Here is a 25,003-nt window from a genome sequence, read left to right as displayed (position 1 = left end):
ACACACAGTTAATCCTCTGAAAATATGAATATGGCTGATGTTTTGTCACCCATGGTGTGTGTACAAACAGTGTGATACAGCTTGATGTTTCGTTTTTTTTTTTATGTGCAGCACGTTGCTAATGCCACCGAGCAAGCGGGCCACGCCGACGATGTGTTAATCTGACGTTCAATCGCCTCCGTATGCGATGAATCGCATCAACAAACATCTGTTGGATACGTAGGTGCTTTTATGCGCTCGAGTGTAGATGTTTATCCGTGTTTGCGGCGTGCTGCGCGAACTACTCGAGAACAGTGAGCTCCTTTCAACACTCCACGCCCACACTCAGTCATTGTGTTTGTGTTGTATACATTCACTCCCAATCTTCCTCTCCTGCTTTTAAAGCAGCGGCAAGCGGCTCTCGCGGTGTGTGAAAACTTACTTGCTTTTAGCGGTAATAACAACAGCGGGGCCATTATAGATCATCTCAGAATGTACAGAATGCGGTATGTGTTTGTGTACAAGTGCAGGGGATCTGTGTGTAGATCGGCTGAATATATATGCGCCTATCCTCGATGCGGATTCACATGCAACCTGGGTTTAAAAGGAATGCTTTTGATTCACCAGAGCACGTCGATGTGTACTCCCAAGTTTGACCTTTAACCCCTGACACTGCATGTATACTGTGTAACACAGGGGGCTTTCAGTGCAGATAGGTCATATGTATATATATCGAAGGTTGTGACAGGAATATACAAACATACGCACAAAGATAAGGATCAAAATAAATGAGCAAGTCAGCCTTTTCCCAGTTCACAGACGCCATATGAAGATGTCGAATTTATTCTGGTATGATGAATATATCGTGACTCTGCTGTTGTGATGATACAATCAAATGCTACAAAGACAAAGAAACCACTGTTTTGGATACAATCAGCAGTCTCACAGCCTGGCTTTAGATCATTTTGTTGGAAAAGAGGACCATCATATAATCTTTAAAAGTGATTCTAAGTCTTTGCGGCTGACTGGCAGCTCGTGCATCAAAGGCTGGATGGTAAACAGGTACCTCATTGAATTAAATCGGGACAGTGATTAACGGTGCTCGCAGGAACAGCTGTAACGCCAAGGCTGCTTTTTTGTGTTTCTCCTTTCATTTACATTTCTGTGCAAAACACTTTCATTCACAATGTATTAATTACTGCTTGTGTGCTCTAATGTCGGAAAAGCACATTCATTTTTTTGAAATGCTGTCTCTTGCTGCAGCACCTGAATAATGTTGCCTGCTTTGCCACACGTCGCAACCTGCAACAAAACCTAAAACATGTTTGCGATAATCCTCTGGCTTGAAACACCTCTCTGTTAAGTAGTGGTCCACTGTACTTCAGCAGAAGAGATAATCAAATCAGTGTAGTTTGACGGAGTTCAATCACACACACACACACACACCCCAGCCTCCCGAGCTGAAGTGGAAGCAGCAATTAGAGAGCATTAGCATGGTTGTTAGGGTTTGTTTCATAATCCCCAGCTCGGGGTATCTTTGAATTAAGGCCAAATTATCAGAACATATGATAGCAGCTCCACAACAGAACCCTTGATGCATTATGCTCTTTAACTGGCTTGTCTATATGAACAAAGGGCCTCCACACGGGCTTAAACTGATAATTCCTCTTCCTGTAAAAGAGCTACGCTAATCAATAATCAACAGTTACCTTTTAATACTTCTCGGTTTTACTCAGGAGATAAACGCACGGGCTCGAGGCCATCGCTTCCCCTCTTGTAACATTTCCTTTAGGTTTTTCGTGGGAGTTTTAAAGGTTTTTCTTTTTTTTTTTATTGTGCTGCGCCACGAGACAGGCTGAATGAGAAAAGATGGATGCTGCGGCGTGCAGCTGGGAAAGATAATGAATGAAGTCGACCGTGGGTGGCGAAGACCATCACTAAAGCGTAATGGGTCCCAACAGAGAGACGGGGATATTGACCCGTCCGTCACTCCCCCCCTCCTCCCCCCCCCCCCCCCCACCCCCCCCCCCCCCCCCCCCACCGGCTCCCCTCCCTTCTGGTCTTACAAACACAAACCCTCACAAGTGTGTACACAGCCTGCCACACACACACACACACAGACAGACACTGCAGTGTACACATGAATCAGACAACATGCACTCTGTCTTTGCACACACACACACACACTCCCTAAAGCACCATGTGCATCTTTTTCTCATCTTAACACATGGACCAATACCAGTGTGTGTGTGTATGTGTGTGTGTGTGTGTGCGTGTGTGTGTGTGTGGAGGCGGGGCACTCTGGACGTGTTTGCTCTCTTTAACTGAAAGCAAATGGGAGAGTTTGCGCTCCCTGACAGGAACGTTCTCGTCAAACATACACCAACTGCGGCGAGACCTCCCCTCGATGCAGAACGCCAGCTGAACCGTCTCCGGTCTTATTCGACGCACCTCAAGCAAACATCTTTGATATGATTCCTATGGAAAATCACTCAACAAGCCAGCATTGCATCATTTTCTTTTCTTTTTTTCCTCCTCAACTTTTAAATAGCCAACTTACCTTTCTGCACCTCTTTCACTTGGTTGGTATTCTCCATTAGATATAAATCACTGTAGCACTGAGAGGGAACAGTGGTGCACACCACTTCTCCTTTATTACTCTCTAATATGGACATAATATCTGTCTGGATTTGTCAGCAGCCGCATCGTCCTTGTCTTAGACGACTGGTTAGTTTTCTCCTTCTTTCATTTTCTCATTTATTCACCCGTTTATTTATTTGTTTATTTATTTATTTTGGTCCTATGTCGGTGGTCAGTGGACTGCAGGGGACTCAGCCCCTCTTACATCAGAGGCAGCAGCAGGATCAGCCGGCGATTACAGTCATTACAGTTTGTGCTTACATAGGGCTCTTGTGCTTTGTGCCACATCTCCCCTCGTCAGCTGGCAGTCTGAGCTCTAATCTGCCAGTTATAACAAACAGCAGACGAGGGAACAGGAGGAATAAAGCTATACGGGAGGAAAAAGCGGGAATGTGGATAAAAAGGGGCGGTCGGTGGCCAAACTGCAGACTTGAGTTTTGTGTCCTCTTTTAGAATCTTTGCCCTGATAGAGGTTTCTATCCAGATCTAATCTGTAATTATATGTTCCGAAGAGAGCTGATAACACCTACAACATGATCTGTTACCGTTGTATGTGCTTCAAAGACGACATTTCAACCTTTTGTTTACCATATGCCATTAGAAGCTGAGCTTCCAGCAAGGCCCCAATTACAGCGTTCAGGCTGCTTCCGACCACCTGCTGTCTTCTACCCTCTATAGCGAATATGCAAAGCACATATTTCTATACATATTTGAATACATCACTCAGAGTAAATCCATTTCCTGCTCTCCCTGTTAGTTCAAAGGGCTCCATCAGAGCCAAGTGTCTGATGAAATCCTAATTACCCCTCTAATTGGTAATTGTGAAGTCTTTGTGGCACGTGGCGTGGGCAGCTTCTCCTGCTATCGATCGCCCTCCTACTCTGCCATTGATTTGCGCTTGATACATTTAATTGTAATTATTCCTCCACCTTATTTTATCTGCTTTCGAGATGGGGGGTTCTTCTCCTGGATGCTGCTGGAAAAACTGACCAGTGGGGGTTTTTGTGTTTGTGGAGGTAAAAACAAGGAAATGCACAGCACAGCAGTGATAAAAAGGGATTTTTGTATATGGGTCAAGATAAATGTTAAGGCTGGGATTAAGTCTGCAATCCACGTTAAACACACATTATGATGGTTAATCCCTCAAGAGGAAGTTATTACAAACCGTGATTAAACTTCCAGATTTGGTCCTTGTTTGACCCGCAGGGCAGCATTATTGAATCAAACACATCACGCCGTCCGCCCACGAAACAAGCCGACGATTTAATCTTACATTGCTTAAAAAAGAAAACTGTATGTTGAGCACAAGTGCATGTCCGTTCATGCAGGTGTGTGTCTCTGCTCCGACCTCTAGCTTGTTACATCTCTCCCATCCATCTCACTCCTAACTCAGTGTGACACTTAATCCTGACTTGTGTTCTCACTCGCTGATTAGGCTACAACCCCTCCCCGGGTGTCGAAGCTAAACCAGAAATGGTAGTAAGGAGGAAGGGTGTAGAGATGAGGAGCCTGCCTCTGTAATTGTTTCTCAGTTTCACAGGCTTGACCCCTTATTTATTTGACTGGCATTTACTGCCTGGGAATTAACTCTTCGTGCGCAGGGACAGGCCGCAGACAGCTGAGTGAGTGAGCGAGTGGCAGAGGGTGATGGGGGAGGGCGGGCGCTGGGTTCACGGAGCCATAAAGCTCGCATGGAAGAGACTCGGCAGACCATATCTCATTACTGGGTTGGCTTGAAATGAGATGGGCCCCTCTTTGCTTGTCCCTCACTGGTTCGATTGATCAGTCGGCAGCCAATCAATGTTAATTAAGGTGTAGAGAATCCTTTAATTGTGGCGTATGAATCATTGTGTCAGACCCCGCCTTGACCTTCACGGGACTTACACTGTGAACGGCCACGCTTGGGAATAAAAACCTTTCCCTATATTGCCAGATAATGGTAGACCATAAATGAGTATAGATTTGATGGCCGGCGATCCTGTAGCTCGTCAGCAGCAGGGCACACACACGCAGCGGGGCGCTCAAACAGAAACCGGACCGCCCTTTATTCCCCGCGTCGCATTTTGCAGAGCGGATGCAGAGCACGGACAGATCAATACCTGTCAGAACACTTAAGAGTTAATGTTGTGGGATAAGTGTTGCTATTATGTGTGGCGAGAGGCTCTCCGTGCATATGAAGTGGGGCTTTGATTGATGACTGCCAAAAACAAAATGACACATGAGAACGCCACCGGCAGCCATAATTGTGTTTTTTAATGAAGACCTACATTTCGCGTTGGAGATGATTTCGCACTCAGTTGATTGGGTCTGCCCCGCCCTCCCCTCCGCCGCCACCGCCGCCATCCATCATGCGGTAACGATATAACCCGCACGTGGTTTAAAGCCTGGTTGTAGGGCCGTGACGTCCGACTCCGCTCCTCAACAGAAATGAATTTTGCAACGACAGTGCTTCCTGACCCTAAAAAAGGAGAGTGAGCGTCGCAATCCCTCAAGATTAGAAACGTTACGTAACTGTGCTCCAATACATCATTTTTTTCATTGCCTTAATGTTCAAACTCCCCGGACTTAATCAAGGGTAGTATGTGAGACCGTTGCCTGATTCCTTACGCTGTGCCTTTATTTATTTAGCCATGTGACCCCATAACTATATCCATAACTATCTGCTTATTTACTGTCATGTAGAAAGATTACACATGAAAAATACAAATACCCATTCAATACTCCAACCAGTTGCTAGGCTATATTATTCAAACGGAACACTTCCTCTTAACCAGTCAGATTGAATCACAACTTTTCGATACAAAACGGCAGGCAAATGAATAGTGTAACCCTGCACCAAAAGTAATTCTGTGTCAGTACAAAATAAAACACTCAAAGCGGTTGATTAACCTCCAGTAAAGTTGCAGGATTCACAAGAGTTATGTCGTTATATGATAAAAAATTAAAGCAGCAAACGCCAAAGTATCCAGGCTTTTTTTATATTATCCACTGAATCCTTCACTTTACATAACACAATGTCATAGCGGCTGTCAGTAGACCCTCCTGGCCTGCTGAGCGCCGGCGTCTGACAAATCTCACAATCCCATTTTGTAATACAGGCTTCCTGTTGTAAATGTGTCGACTTTAAGCCCAGTGACGCAGACGACGTTTTATATCTATTTTCATAAGATGACTCATATTTCCTGACTGCGATTAAACTTCATCTGATGTTTTAAAAATGACAGAGTGCCCCTTTAAAGTGTCCCGATATAAAAATACCCAGTTCGTGTATTCTTTAAGGAGAGAGACTTGATGATTCATCACCAGTGGAGCTTCATAATCGTCATAATCTCCTCTACACAATTAAATACTTTCAACCTCATTAACTACACACTAAACATCTGACTAATGTGCCGCTGTGTAAAGTGGCCATTCAGAAGAACAAGATTGTCTGATGATCTTTCCTCTGTTTTCAGATGTAATAACCGGACCCAGTGTGCTGTTGTGGCTGGACCAGACGTATTTCCTGACCCCTGCCCGGGCACCTACAAATACCTGGAAGTCCAATATGAATGTGTACCCTACAGTATGTACTCCTCCTTTCTCTCACACTCCCAACGCTCTCCTTAGCCCTTCTCATTTCCTCTCTTACAGCAGTGACTCACGCAGGAAGTCGATCAACATGCGTGCTCTTAATGTTCCAAGTGTTCAAAAATATCTCAGAAGGTGTCATCCAGTTTTGTCGAGCAGATTAAGACGCGGCGGCGGATGATTCCTGTGATCCTGGAAAACACAGCGCCCTGCGCGACTACAAGACACATTATTGAGAGTGTCGTGCACATGTGAGGGATGATACAGTACATCAGTGTGGAGTGATGTTCACCCATCGATGCGATACCGCTGTTTATCAAACGTTAAAGTCTTTGTTGTAACTGACAAGAGCACAACGCTTTTTTCCCTTCATTTTCTTCATCTCGCACGGCAGCAATTATGTCAACAGTGTTGCCGGCTTACACTCACAAATAAAGTCCTCTGAGGGATACTGGTGGTGTAATTTCATAGGTATATACTCTAGAAATAGTATAATAGGAAAGCGGTGTAGATTTGTTTTCCAGAATAATGTCAGCAACATGCTAATAAGAGTAAAACGGCATATCTGTTAATGTCACCAGTCAGAGACAGTGTTAGCTTGTTTTCATTTCTAGCTGGTGCTCGTCACCGGCTCCCCATCAGCTCCCCCAGTTCACAGCACTCTAATATCTTTGAAGATTCATGTCTGATCATGTCATGTCTCTGTTAGCACAACGGCGCGAAAAAGGCCCGTTTGACTTTAATCAGAATGAAAACATACTTGCTGTTTTTCGGTTCAGTTCAGCTCAGCGGACGCCAGTTAATGTCGAGCCCAGTGAGGCGTCTCTAAAGGGAGTAAATAAAAAAATAAAAAAAACGGATTTAATTAGTGCAGCAGGTGAAAAAAACAAGGTCAGGCTGCACATAACTTGAGTGGAGACTTTTGGGCTGGGAATGGAAGAATCAGCATGGGGTGACAGGATGAGCACATCAGCGAGGAAGTCCAGGTGAGGTCAGAGGAAGTGGCTTGGACATTGCCGTATGACCCGAGGTATTGTGTTCTGATGACCTTTTGAATCGGAACACCAAAGTCGCCATAATTACAGTCTGCCAACATGATACGAAGCTGGAAATATTTGGTCATTTTATCTGTGTAGTCTGCAGCTGCTGGGTTCAAGCGAACTCTAATAATTCAAATCAAAACCGTCTTTCCAACATTTGATGTCCTCACATGGCTCCCCCACTACTCCGCCTGACAGGAGCTTTTATGTCGTGAGGTAAAAACCATTTCTACCTGTGATCCAGAGCCGGCAGATGGCTCTTTTATACCTCGCTCTTTGCAATTTGCACATTATGCTATCTCAGCCACCCGGTGTCACTGTCTTTCTAGTGACCCGACTGAAGCTAATGCAGTAACACAACTTTAATTAACCCTCCATTTTTTCGTGCCCCTCTGAGTTCCTGTCAGGGAATTAAACATAAGTTATGTTTTGCTTTGCGTGCCATTTATGGACTTCTTTGGTCCGACATTGTTCCTTTTAGAGGTCCAGCGTGCAGGATTTAGAAGCAGGAGAAGAATCTTTATCCTCATCATGTAGAATCATACGATGGAGTAAAGCTGCTTCTCTGCATTTAACTCATCCTGGAGGAGCAGTGGGCCAGCTGAGCTGACTGACTCCAGACCTTAGCCAGTACCGTGGTAGAAAATTCACCTATTCGAACCCAGTCCCATCATATCCTGATTCCATCGGTCTCACTTAAAGTCCCAATTTATAAGAGAGTTCCCATTCGTATCGACACCAAAAGTTTGGTTGATGAGTTGGGGTGACACTCCACAATTAACTGTCCTACACATTGGACCTTTAAGGCTCAAAATTGAATTTATATGAACTCATGTATATCAAAGACATCTTGTGACACCGTATATAAAGCCCCCCGTCTAATGCAGAGGCTTGGTTTTGCCACAGCGTAATAGCAAATAGTCCAACGGAAATGTCATGAGACTCACAGGACCCATGGCATTCACAGTCAGCCGTCTGCCTCAACACCGCCCGCCTTCTTTTTTAATAATACACTCAACTCTCTTCACCAAAGCCAAGCTGCAACACAAAACAGTCTGCTGAGCTGTTGGAAAACTGCTCCCGGCTGCTTTGTTCCAGCAACGGTAACGAGGGCCACAATTAGGGGTGCACCAGGGAGGGAAGGCAGGGGCACCTTGTGCGCGGCGTACAGTTAACTATGGATCGTGCCCAGAGACATCGTAGGATTGAAAAACCTGCTGGCAATGCATAAACATTGCAGAAGTCATGTAGGCGTTTATTTGTATATCGAGCGGGGACGCAAAGTGAAATCGCAAACGGTCACTGGAGACGGACTTTTACTGCAGGGTGTGAATGCAATTCATCTGTGACAGCCCAGTGGACTTTGTTATCACCGCCCAAATAAAGCAGTCGGATCCTTGCGGTGTGAATGAGACACATTTCGGTACGTTTCTTAGTGGCGTAGATCAATCGACGCCCTATGATGAAGGCTGATCAGGGTTAGGGTTAGGGTTGATTGAGCTCATTAATTTGTGACTAATAATTAGCTGTTTACATCGGCATTCTGAATGCTTTGAGACGTGGCTGCTCGATGGTGAATGGGCTTTTAACACAAGTCTCCTTACCAAGTTCCTGAGACAGACTGAAGGATTTGAGTGTCTAATAAGAAACGCAGCCACCCATGACTCCAGCTCTCCTCAGTGGTGAAGTCTTGACTCTGTATGCGGCAGAAGAGTTCTCCCTCTCAATCCTAGCACTCTTTTTTTCTTTCCCTCACTTTCCTTTTTACATTTTGTCCTTAAGAGTCTCTCACTGCCCTCCCCTTTATCCCCCCCCCCCCCTCTGTTCCCTCACCTCGCAATCCCAGCTGCCCCTCCCTGCGTTCTCGACCACCTTCACTGGCGACTTTTATCTGTATTCTGCTTGGGGAGCTTCTTTTCTTTTTCGGATAAATTACCGCTCTCTTCTCCATATCTTTGTAAGCCGGCGAGATTGTACCATCGGATCCGCCCGTTAATAACGGCGGAGGGGTGTGCTAAATCGATGGACACATGCCGCAGATACAATATTGATTTTATTAATTTGCGATTTGATCCGCTCCATCAGTCAGTAATGGGAAAAAGAAAAAAAGGAATGTCACAACAATTACCACTAAGTGTGCCAGTGTTTGCCTGTACAGTGTGGCAGTGCCGGAGCGCGAGCCGATCCATCATATTTTTCATTTGAGCCGCCGTCTGAACAATTATTTGATATGAGCTGTGTTTGTTCTGGGATCTGGCATCAGAGGTGAGACAATAAAAAAAGAAAGTGATACATAGTGGATTCATGAAGCTGAATTGAATACTCATTTTGTATTTACACCCTATAAATCATAAGGAGACCTGTGAACATCAGGGCAAGTTTTTCAATTTGCCAAAGCACGCTGTCGTCTTTGTGCTGGTTCAGTTTGTGCATGCTCCCACATGCACTTTACAGATTAGTAAGGCCACCCTCCGGCTGAAGTGATGCACTGACCCCTTATGATGACTCATAAACATGACTGTGCTCCACCGGCTGACATCCATTTCCGCCCCGCCCTCTCACCTTGACTGTCCGCGGTTCAGCGGAGAGACGCACGTCTATTCTCTTAGCGCCTTATTAAAACGGCTCTGCCTCGCCCGCGCCGTCTTCCTCTCTGTGTAGCTTTCGCTTTAACAGCTTCTCCCACAGGTCGAGCTCACGAGAGGTCAAAGCGAGTGCGTGTCTCTCCCCTGCCCGCCCCGTGTTCTTCCTCGGCAGTAATGAAGCACTTACATCCCCTCGGTGGCCCCTCAAATTCTCCGAGTCGTCACACGAGAAAGCATTCGGACCTGCTCCGCCGCCGAACGACTCTTCCTGTTGTTGTCCTTGTCTCGAGCATCAGCCACCTCCCTCCAGTTAATAGACCTACCTCAGTGTGTTGTTTCCATGGCAAATTGACTGATTGGGTCCAGGCGAGCTGTCATAGCCCTAATCCTAAAAAGGATGAGGTAGGGAATAATTACACGTTCCTTTTTGTTCAGTTCACTTCTCAAAATTGACACTTCGGTGTGTATGGCGGGATGGAGGTTGGAGGGAGCGACAGACGAGAAGAGAGTGAGAGAACAAAGGAAGAAAACCTGCTGGCAGTCTTTTGCTATACATAAGCCACTAGTTCCCCCCACTGTTTGTAGCTAATAAGGGCAATGTAAAATCCTGTCTTGCACAGTGGGATCCGGCTCAGCCCTGTCAGATATTTCTCGCACTTCGGAAGCTAAGCCAGGACATGTAATCACGCTATCAATTCGCCAATTTTGAACGGATCTGGCGTAATCCCGAGCTCGCACCTCGTAGAAACTTGCCATGTAATTTGTCGAGTTCTATTGTTTTCCAACTCGCCTAATTGGTTTTTAATTCATTTTGCTAATAATAACACACCTAGCGGGTTCAGGAGGCCCTCGACGAATAATGGAGTAGATTGTTTTGGCATGTTTTACGGAGCACCTGCTACCAATCTCTGTCCTTCTGCGTTGGCAGGTGAGACCGTGAAATTGATGCTGTACACATGGCTATCACTTACAATGCAGCTTGGGCAGAATGTGGTGTGATTACAGGGCCCATTATGCAGTGGTCACGCCTAAGGTAAACACCACCTGCGTGACCAGGATGGCACTCCGCAACGGCTGTAATGTGGAAGCGGCGATCGGTTATGCCGTCTCATCAGGGCAGCCCGTCGTTTTCTTGTCTCTTAGCGTTTATTGTAGCCGATGTTAAAGTGTAGATCTGTAGATCTGCTCAATATTCAAGCATCATCGGCCGGCTACCTTCAGAGCGCCGCGGCAGCTCACTTTGCTCTTGATAATCTTGCAGCAACTTTTAAGCTTCTTGAGGAGTGGATCACTCGGTCTGATGCTATCGGTAAATCTACTAAGCAGATTGTGTGCAAGTTCAGTGGCTTTCTGCCCTTGAGCTCTCCGATCCGCCGCTCATCAGGTCTAGTGTGGGAGTCGACACCGTGACAGCAGATGCATCACACAACCACACCCTCCTCGCTCCCCGCTGAAATGCCACTGAGCATTAGCTTTCTTGTTCAGACAGCCTTTTTCTCTCCTCCTCCTTCTTCTTCTCCCCACCTGAGCGACCAGCTCCACTTTTCCCCCATGTGTGACGGGTGCCTGTAATGCCAGAGCATCACTCAGTGACAGCTGACCACTCCCTAACCCAAACAGCAAGCTCTGATGACTATGACTTTCTGTCACATATCTCACACAGCAGATTCGCACTGCTGTCGTGGCCTGAATTGATCAAGTCACCGTGCATTGGTTTGAAGCTGTGCTTTGCAGACAAGTCCTGCTTTTACCAGGATTTATATGTTGGAGTGCAACTAGAATCACAATTAGGCCTCCGTTATTGAAGAAATTATGCAATTTATTGAAGAAAGAACAAAAAAGAGGTCTTGCCGGAAATGATAAACATGCTTTCCCTTAAGCCCTTGAGTGGGCGTGTCTTCGTCGGCGCTTGACGGACAGTTTAGTTAAAAGGCTCATTTGCTGCAGGAGAGGAAAGTAAACAACGTGTGCTGGCATCTGCAGCTTTTAAGCCAACGACAGACAGCATTTCGGTCGCAGAAATAGGCACCGCAGCTTCTCTACTGGCCGATCTTCAGAGGATTTAACAGTTTAATGTGCTTCTGTTGCACCTGACTAGCTAATTGGCTATTTAGCCTACAAACAGACATTAGCAGTGCATTTTTTTCCGGCGGTGGATGTTTGTTTGGTAGACCATTCAACAAGCTGTGGTGCAGGAACAAGCAGGTCTTTGATTGTAGATTACAAGGATGCATTAGCTAGAAAGCAGAAGTGGGTTGCTGTTGTCCTGTTTAGCAGATAGGTAGATGTCTGGCGTCTGCAAACAGATGTTTTGCTCCTTTTGGTCTCAGCCTGGAATACACCCCACTACTTTTTGATGCAGATTTGGATAAACAGAAGGATTCTGGTATTTAGTTTTCCTCGCTGTCTTTAACATTGCAAGATAGCGCTGACAATTTAGTTCAGTTCTGAGATGCATGGATGTTGATGATAAAATATCCGGCATGTTTAAGTGGCTGGTATCTATGAGTGAGTAAAATGTCATACAAAACCTTATAAAGATCCGGATGTGGCAGATTTAAGAATGTTTTATTTGATATTGATTTGGCTTGAATGAATTAAAGGGGGATTGTTGGTATTTTTATTTGGATCTGCATCAAAGTGTGCTCACTCATAGACACCGGCCAAAAGCCTTTTTCGCAATTTCTTTCATCAAGATCCATGCATTATTCCCTGAGGAATTAACAAAAATGTCAAAAAACGCCCGCAATGTTAAAGAAAGTAGAGGAAAAAAATAATGGCTCCGTCCCAAGTTTCGCGGAAATCCGCTCTGTAGTTTTTTGTGTAATCCTGCCGACAAACCAACCAACCAGCACAGGCAGAATCACAGCCACCTTGGTGCTCACCGCCCTGCGCTACATGTTTACCATCATCACATGGACCATAAAAGATCAGTCTCCCTGATTTAATAACATGATTATGGATAGCAAACAAGCTGAATATCTGCTTTTACGTTTTCACAATATAAGTAATGTAAAAATAATAAAGAGAAATAAGAAGCAGCTTGGGGGACAGCATTAACGATGGTCCTTCTGCAGAAAAAAAAAAGTCCCAGCCGAGTGGCGAGATAATTGCTGGAGGACGCTGTGATTACCAATGTGGATAAATGGTGGTGTGAAAGAGGGTGAATCTGGACATGTGGAAACTGTTTCCCCCCCACTAATAGCTGAATAAGCTGCCGTAATCTATCAGCCTCTTGTTCTGCTCTGCTTTTCTGTTTTCCTCCATTATACATACATACAGGATCATCCCTCGTTTTTCCCGGCGCGACAACAATGTGCACACTCCAACATATTGGAATAAATGCTCTGGCATGCCGAACAAGCTTCCCATAATGTTCATAAACACGTCCATTTATGTAACGCGAGCAAAAGCTTTTATCTCAGTGTTTCCTGCGACTGCTACCCACACACACACACACACACACACTCAGGCACACATGTCTGAAAGGCTCATCGGGGTGCCAAATGTCGAGGATACAGCACTAATTAGAGATTGGTCTCTACAGGGGGTCTCTCCTTTTAATGATCACCCCACTAATCAAAGCTCCTTCTCCATTTCCTTGTCTTTCTTTGTTCAGGTCCAGCCACACGCCAGACTAAACACTCTATTTCATTTTCTCCTTTCCCCCACAATTTGCCCCAATCCCTCTGTTCTCTCCCATAATTTCAAGGTCCTTCAAAATCAAGACATATTTTAGGAGGTGCAGTTAGGTTATTTCTGCTCTAGTTGCCGCTCTGTTCCACAAAAAAATTGTATTTAATTTTGTTTTTTCCTGGGCTGCACTTGTCTTCTCTCCCTCTGTTGCTCGGTCCCACATGGGTAGCGGGTTGGATCAGCGCCAAGCCCTTGCACCTGTCCCTCAAAGACAGACAAACACACACACACACATGCGCACAGACTGGAGAACAAGCACACGCACACACACACAAACACACACTCACACACATCCTGCACTGTCAAGGTTATAAGATAGCATAGCAGCTCCCCAGTAGGAGGGAGAGAGAAAGCGACGGAGACGGAGAGGAGACGCCGGGGAGGAGATTGAATAAGTACGAGAAGGGAGCACAAGGAAGAGCAGACAAGTGGTTGAAGGAAAAAGAGGGGTGTTGAGAAATGGAACCTGTAATGATCGTATGGGAGACTCATGAGCGCCAGCCGAGGGAGATGACGGGGAGGAAAAAAAATGAGGGAGATGAAGAGAGAATAGGGAGAAAGAGAGATGGTAGCCGGCGTGTCCTCCCCCATCCTTAGGCACATGCTATTCAAAGCCCCGTAATTTGTGTCATTAATTAAAAAGCTGATGGGATGGAGTTAAGGGGTTTGCACTCTGCAACTCCTCGGTAGAGAGAGAGAGAGAAAGGGAATGAAAAAAAAGAGGAGGAGGAAGGGGGGGGAATATTGCAAAAGATATTGCAGCCATTCCACCATGAATCTCTATTAGCCGCTAATGATACCATTCTGATACCTCTCAACCATTAGTGTGAAATCGTGAAGCGTTAATTATTCAAATGAAGATCCATACAGCTGCCGCTCACACGACAGGGTCACAGTCGCCCAAAGGTCCCCATTGTTAGCTGCTCGGCATGCGCCAGGAGCAGGAAGTCGAGTCGGATGAGTATGCAGGGAAACTTCTCGGGTGTAAATTATTTTCTGAAATGATGCATTACCTGAACAAATACAGTATGGACTGCATTATGCAGTGGCAATATAATTGAATTGTACAGCTGGTATGGTACGGCTGAACTGAGTGGCGCCTCAGCATTGTCTGCCTGTCAGAGCTGAATTACGTGCACGCGAGCTGAAACGCTAACTTTTTATTTAGATCGTAATTTTACCGCCAGGAAAAAAAATTCATTGTCTTAAAGGGGAAGCCGTACATGTAGGTTGCCTGTTCTGCTGATTGAATTTGGTGCGACAGCTTGGCCAATTAGGAATGCTGCAGAATCACCCGTGTTGAGTTTTTCCAGCTTTATGTGTTTGGCAGGTTGGACCATACAGCAGCCAAACCCTTCCAAGCTGCCGGCCCACGGTTCAGTGAGTTATCGTTTTGGCCCGAATACATGTTGCCAGAATCATCCCCCGACCTCGCCAAGGGATCTTCATCTGATTGGATGTTTCTGTAATTGTCATAAAGGCAAACTGACGCAATAGATAGAAATATATTCAAAATACAAAAGTACCCATTTATAAGTGCATCCTAGATGTGTGTGGGCAGCAGTTTTCTGTCCCTGGTCTAACCCTGAGATAAAATAAGCAGAATCAAAGTGCCTTAGAGCAAACTTTTTCTCAATGGGCAGAAGATAAGAGTGCTCGCACTGGGCTGCTTCCAGGTGTGCAGCTCTATGAAGCTTGGTGTTGGTGGAAAAGAGCAAATCTCTCCCCGATAACTGATGTACAATAACAGAACATTTGTCAACTGGCAAGCCGAGGAGATTTGTTAACTTTAAGGGTTTTTTTCTTTTTTCTTTTCTGTTTTTTTTTTTTTATCTCTTAGCCAATGGTGGCATTTCCTCCGTCTGGTTTGCCTTGGCATCCAAGGAAGGGTGATTACAGCTGGTCATTTTTTTTTTTTTTCCCTCTCCTCCAGCAAAATGTGCCAGACACTTGTGTTTCTTGATGAAACATCCAACTGTCCTGCCCGTTTGCAAAAGGGAGAATGATGAGCTATTTTTCTTATGCTGCTTTTTAAGTCAAAATTGGTGCAGTGAAATCGTCAAATTATGAGTGCAAGAGGCGATCCAAGCCACCCTTATGTTCCTGAGATGTGGAGAACTTTAAACCCAACCCGGCTGGACCCATCACTGAATAGAAGTATATCTTTTCACATTTGCTCAATCCCACATCTTTAGAGTTTAATGGCCACTCATTGCTAATCATCTCTTATTCACATAATTAGCTCACTGCATCATTCAAAGTTGATATCATTGATGCACGATGTGTTGGAGAGCGGCGTGATTACCATTAACAACATCATTAAGGCCATTTAGTGAAGTGTCTCCATTAATTGTATTTTCAGTATACCTTCAAACGATCCCCCGAAAGAGCAGATCGTGAGGAAATGGGCTGTTGTTTTTTGCCCTCGGCTCTTCTGAAAACACATAATGTATAGTAGAAAAGAACCCAGCGGGACGTGTAAGAGCGTGTGCAGTAAATAACCCAATAAATGTGGTGTCCTTGAATATCAGGATGAGGCTTTGTCAAGTGCTTCGGTGCAGAATTAAAGACATAGGATCCTTTTTCTTTTTTTTTTTTACCATGAAGGCACTCAAAGGGCTGTTTTGTGTGATGGAAGAGGGTGTTAACACTTTCACAGAGGTAAGAGTAGCTCCGAAAAGGACCCTCATTTTTTAATTTGTATTATTTTGTGCGCGTGTTTCGTGATAGTTCCCCTCTCCTCAGCCATCAGAGAGGGGGGCGGAGAGAAAGACGAGGAGAAAGGAGAGAAAGGGATTGGATGAGAGGATGAGGGAGCTAAGTGCTTTTTAGTGACTCAATGACAGCCGTGACCAAAATCGTATTAAGGTCACAATGGGGGTGGTGGGGTGGAGTAAAGAAGCTTTTCAAATGAATCAATTCTCCGTCTCACTCTGCTTTCCCCCCCCCACTCCCCGCTCCTCTGCTTGGATCCGTGACGGGGTAAACGTGGCTCTCCGAGGCTCCTGTCGCAGGTGCGCCTCAGCTTTTGCTGTGTTTGCGGTGAAACACGAGCCGACGCCACGGGAACAAATTGGTTTGAGCGATCTGAGGGGTGACCTTGCTGCGTCCAGCGGCCACCTCTGGTCAAGCCACAGGGCCGCATTACTGTACAGTAGCCCTGGGAGTGGCATATTTCCTTGTCAGGGATTTCATCCGAATCCTTTACTCCCCTTCTCACGCCATCTCCCCCGGCGATTGCGTTGTATACCACTTCTCACATCCCGTCTGCTAATGCCTTTTTCTATAGATCATTACCCTCCTCCCCCCTCGCCACCGTCGGTGAGCGCTCAATCAGAAACGCCGGCCTCCTGAGGTCCCCCCTCGTGTGGCCGTTGCTCATGGGAGGCGAGGAGGCTTCGATTGGAGACGTTTGGCTGTTTACTTTGATTTGATCTATGGGGCCCATGTGCAGTTGCGAGTTATTGGCAAATTTGAGTGGCCGGTAATGATGATTCACATGTAGCCCAAAGCTATTGTAGCTCAGTCTCGGTGTGGACTTATCGTGTTTCAGTGACAGCTGGAGTGTTTGCTGTTGATGAGGTGCCACGCCGTACCAAGCGTACAATTTTATGATCTGACAAACACAGACGACTTGTTGAAAAGCCTCTCCCCTCCCCATTATTTTTCTCTCTTTCAGCTCTTTACCCCCGCCTGACGTGGTCCACCTCGCTCGCTCGCTTTCTTTTTTTTTCCCCATTGGCTCACCGCCTCACATTAATATTGTTCTCCTCTAATAACTTTCCCATCGTTCAAACTTTACCCCGCCCGCCCCTACCCACTGACCTCCATACCTCACTCCGTTGCACTCTCCATTTGGAGGAGAGGACTCTTGTAAGCCCTGGTAACAGAGGTTAATCCTCTCTTATTAGAACCAGGATTACTGGAGGGGAAGGGACAGGACCAGCAAAATGCCATGACTGACATAAAAAGCTTGTCCGCGAGAGGAAGTAATACGTATAGTGTGGAGGGAGTTGAGATGTAATAGCCACAGTAGTTTTCAACAGGCTTTCAGGATACTTGTTGAGCTGGAGAATCAAAGCTTTTACATTTCACTGAAACCTGCAGCTGTACGTGTTTGATAGAAAAGGTCATACATCAAGAAAATGCGATTGTCATGCCAGTCAACTCTAAAACACAAGTGCACACTGTATTTTTAAAGCACATTATTCCATATATTCAGGTTAACAATGGAACAAATGACAGTGTTTTAAGAGAACGTTGATTAGATCTGCACAGCATTTTGGGGTCTTTTAGCTCATTGTTTTGGATGTATATCCCTCAGCATTACAGTTTTGGTCAAATCTCTTCTCCAGCAGCAGTAGACGGATGATTTTTTTATACAAAAAGCTCAACTAAACTCACTGAACGCTACACGCACAACACAAAACAGCACACGAGCAAAAATGGTGAACATAATCTAGAATTTAACAGCTAAAGAGTCAGATTTTTCTACAGTAGACGCTGGTGGAGACCAAAACAGAGCTGAAACATTGAACATTAAGCTTTAGATTTAGATTCTTCAGGTGGCCATGACTTCAAAGTAACGCTTGTGTCTTTTAGCATTTGCTAGATGCGTAAACCTGCAAAAGCTTGCTAACATGTTAGCATTGCTCCCATATGGACCAAATACTAGTGATTGCAGGTTTAGACAAAGATCTCAGTCATCATCGAAAACATTTCAAATTATGTTTCACCGTTCGCAGTGTGCTATGATTTAGGTTGGTAACTATACAGTATGCTAGCTTCGTCCATCTGTTTAGGTCATAAGTGATTCTCAGTTTGAGACTACAGCTGTGTACAGTGTGAAATGTGAGCAATGAAATGTTTTTTTCCTTCTCACTGAACTCAAAAGGTTTGACTGTAAGCAGCCATATGTTTGAATGATTTAATGGTTGTGAGAAGGTCACACATGTATTTGTTTTACAAGTTCTGAACACACCCAACAAAAAAGAATATTTTGCACAATACAAGACCTGACTAATCTGTCTTTTTCCTGCAGGCTCATGTGTGACGCGGTGCCTTTTTTTTCCTAAAAGCTTATGACTGATTGAATGTTCTGTGTGTCTGTTCCACTAACCCCTTGCTCTTCTTATACTGTTACGTAAAAATAAAGACTTTCCCAGTTGTCACATCAATAATCTGTTCTTTATTGTTTTTTTTCTGTCTTTCTCTCCCCTTCATGCCTAATCATAGAAGTGGAACAAAAAGGTAACTAAATGCCAACAACTTTTCTTTGTCATCTGCATTTTCATTGGGGCGTACGCTTGCATTTTTTGGGTGACGGGTTGCTAAAGCAGGTTTTCTGACTCGCGCTCATTGTATGGTTCATTGCCGAGGTCGAACATGTCATTCATGGGGAAAATGAAATCAGTTAGTGAAACGGTATTAACGTAATGAGCAAAATTCCTCATCATTTGGGGATTTTTTTTGCACCGCACTCCTGTCATCCATGTCTATCAGCAGTGTTACAGACAGACAGCTCCTCTGACGTTGACACATCCACGCTAATTCTCTCAGGGTTAGGTCATTAAAGACCTGCTCTCCCCTGACACCCTGTGACCCTGGGATGTTTTTATTCCCCGTTATAACTGCAGATTATTCCAGCTCTGCTTTATCAGCTGCATAATATTATAGCAGAGGCCTATACGAGGTGATCAATAGCTTGTCCAATAAGCTGTCAGCATTTTTGATTATGGCTCTAACATGATGATGGCCATAACCTTCAGGGACTCGCCAGTCAATACTGCAGACGGATCATAGCAGTCATATTCTTACCTTATCAGCACTGCATGATGCTGCAGAGCACATTCCAAATCTTCACTCGTGCCTCAGGAGTATTGTGTTCGCCGAGCTACCTTTTTAACACGAGCTGGAAATATGTCAGATGGTAACTATAAAGCTGGATTCGAGTCAAATATGGAAATGGAATCATTAAACAAGAGTCGAGCATTCTGCTGTAATAGCTATGCAATACATTTTAAGTTCCATTGTAATTAATTAATGACATACCACTGAAATCTGTGGCAAAGAGAATGAACAACGAGATGGCATTTTATAGAGATGACTTTATAGAGCGGCAGCCTCACCGTTTTTTTGTGAAATTCCCCATGAAAGCCATGATTGCTTTTGTATCACTTCGCTAATATATTTCTTTCACTCCTCCATCTCTGCGCTTACATCCTTAAAAAGCATATTTTACAACCTCCTCAGAGCTCAGTGGGCTGTCAGTACAAAGCTTACGCTACCCTGACCTCGTACCCTCGCACAACTCATCTTTTTCAGCTGTAGGAACAGACCCTCTTAGCATTTAGCAGAGCAAGCGCTGAGCTGTGTTGCCCAGGCGCTGTGTCAACGGGACGCATCTCGCCACATTTTTCACCTGCAGGTAGACAACATGTTTAATCTTAGGAGATTACAAGGGAGAGAAGCTCGAGTTCCTGCTGTCTCTTTTCTCTGCCTTCTCCTCGGAGCGCGGCAGCTTTTACCTCTCGACGGATCTGCGGCTAGAAACTGTCAGCGCCGTGTCAGGCTGCTGGCCCATTACTGGGAAAGGAGCCTTCACGCACACTTTGTTTTTATATGTGATGGACTGTGGGCCCAAACCTGTGGAAAAAAGAGGGGAAAACTGCTCTGTCTGCATTCCTTCCCATTCCTTTGTGTCAGACTTGACCGGTATTTCCTTTTTCTTCTCCAAACAATTTGCTATTTTAATGACTTTGCTGATATTTTTGGTCTATATAGAAATAACAAATGTCATTCTTGTTCTTTGTTTTAAATTTCTTTAGAAGAATTACGACTAAACTTGTCGTTTGAATGTTTAACCCGCCCTTATTTTGATCTCTTTATAACCCTGAATTCAGACGTCATCTTTTTGGAGAGACAGAACATCATAATAGCCTCAGTCCAAGATAATCCATAATGAACTCAAATGAGCTTTTGCAAACGCTGCCCACTATTGACCTGCTCTGGCTGTATTGCCTTGGCCTGGCTTTATCAGATTTGAGTACAAACCAGTTCACATATAATTAGTTTACCGCGTGCGGCGCTGTAAATCATGCTGCAGACTAAAAATGTCATGTGGATGAAATAATGGACAGGCAATCATTATATGGACAATGTCATTACTGTATTTCTTTTTTTTTTGTTTTCGGCGTCCTGAAGGGCTGCTGCCTCAGCCAATAATTACAGCACAGCTATTTGTCAAAATCTTTTAACTTTGGATTTGTGTGGTTATTAAGTTGCATTAAAAACTGCCACCGGGGTTGTTAAAATCAAAGCACAGCCTTCTTTTTTTTTCCTAGTGCAATTCTATTTAATTTGGAAGATATTTGCAGAGAAGACATTTCATGACTAAAATGGGAAAACGTGCTTGTAAGTGCACGTGGGCGAGTCGGTCTGCGGTAAGTTCGAATAACTACTTCTGCTCAACATTAAGTCAAAGAGATAACCTTCATTTCATCTATTCAGCCCTACAAAGTCTATTCCTTCAGTGACATTGTACAATAATTGCCTTCAGGCTCTGAGTAGAAGTATCTAATGCGAAAACATTTGAATTGCAATAAATAACTAAAACAAAAATAGCACTTATTGAATTTGAACTAATAATAATGGTGGTTGTGTGTGCACATCTGCTATTCTCTGTTTCGTTTACATCCATTGTACAATCCCAAACTTCTAATCCCAAATTACTAATTACATTCTTTGTCTGACAATCTGTCATCTTTCCTGCATTTAATCTAAATCTGATCATCTGATCATCCTGACGCTGATGATGAGGGTCTCATTCAATATTTAGGTCCTTCACGGTGGAGAAGATTCAGCTGCAGATTCAAACTTCAATCTAACTCTAGCTGCATCCAGTTGCTGTTTGTGTTTATTGGTTTGTAATACCTGCCAATGTAACTCTGTGCTTGTCTTTCCCCTATTTTGGCTCCTCAGTATTCCTGTGCCCAGGGCTTCTGCGGAGGGTGTACCAGAGCGAGCACCTCTTTGAATCGGACCACCAGTCAGGGGCCTGGTGCAAAGACCCTCTCCAAGCCTCCGATAAGATTTACTACATGCCCTGGACACCTTATCGCACTGACACATTGACAGAATATTCCTCCAAAGAAGACTTCATCGCCGGAAGACCGACGACAACCTACAAACTTCCACACCGTGTCGACGGAACGGGCTTTGTGGTGTACGATGGGGCGCTCTTCTTCAACAAGGAGCGCACGCGCAACATCGTCAAGTTTGACCTTCGGACTCGTATCAAGAGCGGCGAGGCCATCATTGCCAACGCCAACTACCACGACACCTCTCCGTACCGCTGGGGAGGGAAATCAGACATTGACTTGGCGGTCGACGAAAACGGCCTTTGGGTGATTTATGCCACTGAGCAGAACAACGGGCGGATTGTCATCAGCCAGCTCAATCCCTACACGTTGCGCGTGGAGGGGACCTGGGACACGGCCTATGACAAGCGCTCGGCATCCAACGCCTTCATGATCTGTGGAATCCTCTACGTAGTGAAGTCGGTGTACGAGGACGACGACAACGAGGCAACGGGAAACAAGATCGACTACATCTACAACACAGAGCTGAGTAAAGACGGGTTTCTGGACATCCCTTTCCCAAACTCCTATCAGTACATCGCTGCAGTGGATTACAATCCCAGGGACAACCTGCTGTATGTGTGGAACAATTACCATGTCGTCAAGTACTCCCTGGACTTTGGAGCGTTGGACAACAGGCTCGGTAAGACCACATTTTTTAAAATTCCGTTCTCTTATTCACGTTACATGTTTAGATCTCAGTGATCATTGCAGTTAAATGTTTCAGGGTGGGTCCAGTGAGCTGAAATGTTGTCGGATAACGTGAAAAAGAGAGGCAGGTGAGAGGGCGGAGACAACGGGAAATCCCAGACGTTTCATTTTTACCCATTCTTTTTGGAACTGAGCTCACATGTATGCAACAGGATAATTGGATCGTGGCGCCGGTCCATCCAGTCTTCCTGAACTTTCATTCCGAGGAGGCAAATTACAGATCCAAGAGGATAATTCCTCAAAATTTCGACCTTTCTTCTAAAAAGATATCTTTCCGTTTAGCCACAACAAATACAATCAGAATGTATTTGTTAGATTACCAGATTACTATGCAAACTCCCACTCCCCTGAGGATGAACCTGGTCCCTTCCAAAAGCTTTTCACTTGCACCAGCAGAAATCCCTCTGCACTCAAGTATCTTCATAATCTAATGCATAGATTTACATAAAATTTGCTTGACACATTCATGCCTCCAAAAGAATAAATCCGTGTGCCTATAATGAACCATTTGATCTTCTCATACGTTCAGAATAAATTACAGTTTTACATTTTCATCATTGGCACGTGAAAAGGCTCTAAGAACCGAGATATTCCCCACATGTTGTTTCTTCACCCCATATTTTAAGTCTTGTTTTCTTTTCATTTTTAGATCAAGTAGAGTGACATTATATGACAGAAAAAATATCTTTAATGTAGCACCCCAAGACAGTGTGGGCTGGTGATAATTGCCTGTATGTTATGCACCTCGATGTGTTATTTCTGTATTTTAATTAGTCTCCGAAATGAAAGTGTAATAAAGTTAAACTCTCTGATAGATGCTGTACACGGATAAAAACAAATAATGAGTAGCATAAAGCTGCAGCAGCTGTGATTGGCAACAAAAACACCGCAACAACCATCGCTAGCATGTGTATAATGAGCTTAATCCTTTCTCACTTTTATGAGAAAACATTTGTCAGGCACAAAAAAGGAGAATCTGAATTATCTTGAAGTCTACGGCACACTGGGTGTCGAACACTAAATATTTCATACTGTGTGTTTCAGCCACAAGCTAAATCTTTTACCGACTCTAGCAGTTGCTGTAACAAAAGAACAAGCGACCGTCTGGATTAAACTTCCCTGAAACTCTTTTGAAAAGTCTAATTTATCCACTCCATTGTTCTTTTCATAAATTGGAGCTTGTTGGGAAGCATGAAACGGGCAAAAAGAACCTGTTTTGACACACCAAGGTAATTCTTTGCTCTATCTCATCAACAGCTCTAGTCAAAAATGTCACAAGTTATTTGACTGTGAAGTCTTTACCTCTGCTTTCTCCTCGGGAGCTTTCTCTACCTGCCGCTTGCCAGTTTAATTTATTTTCCTCAGTTGGCTGCTGCTCGCGCCCAAATCTTTTTTATACACCGAGTCCTGCTTCAACACTCCCTGTAATATATTCACTCATTCACTGGCCATGCTTACAGCCTTTGGTTCTGATAATACCCGACAACCCGAAGTATCATTTATTGTAGTTAAGGAAAGTGAAATGGTGGTGTTCTCTGCTTTCTGTATTAAATGATGATCCATCTCGTTTTTAACAGTGATACACAGTGATTACGCTCACTTGCACGCACACACACACACACACATACACATGCACAAGCAGAGACCCACATTCTTAGCACTAGACTTTCCAGTGAGATGTTGACTTGATGTTTGGCTGCTGTTCTGCAGAGCAGGCTGCCCTCCAAAGAGGCTGCTGCATGAATATAGATAATAAAATGTTGCATTAAGCGGATGGATGGAGTCAAAGAACAGATATAAATGTCAGATAAACAGACGGATAAGAGATGAAAGAGTGATTGAATGGACTGTGGAGTGATAAACCATTTTATTTGATCAACTCCCAAACCCAATACAGAGGAAGCAGACTGTTTCTGGTAAAGTATTTTTAGCTGTGCACATTTTCCACGCAGCTGTTTCGTAAGGTGCCTCATTTTAAGATGGCACAATTGTACACTTGTATAATTGTGGTTGCACTAAATTCTTCAAATAAGCATCACTGTAGACCCCTTCATCACACACAAATTCGTCTGTATTTGCTGCTGGATACTGTCGTCTCAAACGGTGACACACTGCTCCAGTGAGGACGAGATAAATCAAATAGCTAAATACGATTAAGGAAAACTGGAAATAGCAGTCACAGAAACTAACAACAACAATAGCTGCTCTGAAAAACGACCAGTGGTGCTTTGCGTCTGCTCTCTCTGTAGAGCCCAGTGCTTTACTCTCCTTTTTTCTGCAAACATGAGCTTTTGAAATTTGATCCAGCGTCATGATCACAGTGCCTGTTAACACTTCCCGAAAAGGTGTCATTCTGTGATTACTCTGACACGAGCTCATTTCCACTTGTGCTTCCACCACCGTGAGCATGCATGACCTGCCACGCCACTGGAGCATGCTGCATGGGCAACGGAGCAGGAGCGACATGCCCGGGTCCACAGCTGGGGCCCTGTGCCGTATGCTGAACCACATACGCCGCGACACCGCACATGCTACAGGGCGGAGGCAGGGTAATGATGGAGGTGACTGAGTTGTTTCTTTATCTCATCAGCACAAAAAAAAAAAGTGAATCGCTTTTTTATGACATTCATGAAATATTTTCCAC

At 44.6% G+C, this 25,003-nt stretch overlaps 1 protein-coding gene across 20 annotated transcripts in view; it reads left to right on the top strand.

The window, feature by feature from the left end:
• The window catches only part of LOC115589634 (adhesion G protein-coupled receptor L3), a 204,876-nt gene that overhangs the window by 102,151 nt on the left and 77,722 nt on the right, over nt 1-25,003 (top strand). For 9 of the 20 annotated variants that reach the window (XM_030430650.1, XM_030430651.1, XM_030430645.1 and 6 more), the window contains 3 exons: nt 6,075-6,184; nt 18,746-18,760; nt 21,482-22,291. In XM_030430650.1, coding sequence (XP_030286510.1) covers nt 6,075-6,184; nt 18,746-18,760; nt 21,482-22,291 — 935 coding nt within the window. The remainder of the gene's footprint in view (nt 1-6,074; nt 6,185-18,745; nt 18,761-21,481; nt 22,292-25,003) is intronic. The other 11 variants (XM_030430660.1, XM_030430659.1, XM_030430656.1 and 8 more) reach the window with 2 other exon arrangements.

This window comes from Sparus aurata, chromosome 10, assembly GCF_900880675.1.
Source record: "Sparus aurata chromosome 10, fSpaAur1.1, whole genome shotgun sequence".
NCBI lineage: Eukaryota > Metazoa > Chordata > Actinopteri > Spariformes > Sparidae > Sparus > Sparus aurata.
This window is presented reverse-complemented; position numbering and strand designations above follow the sequence as displayed.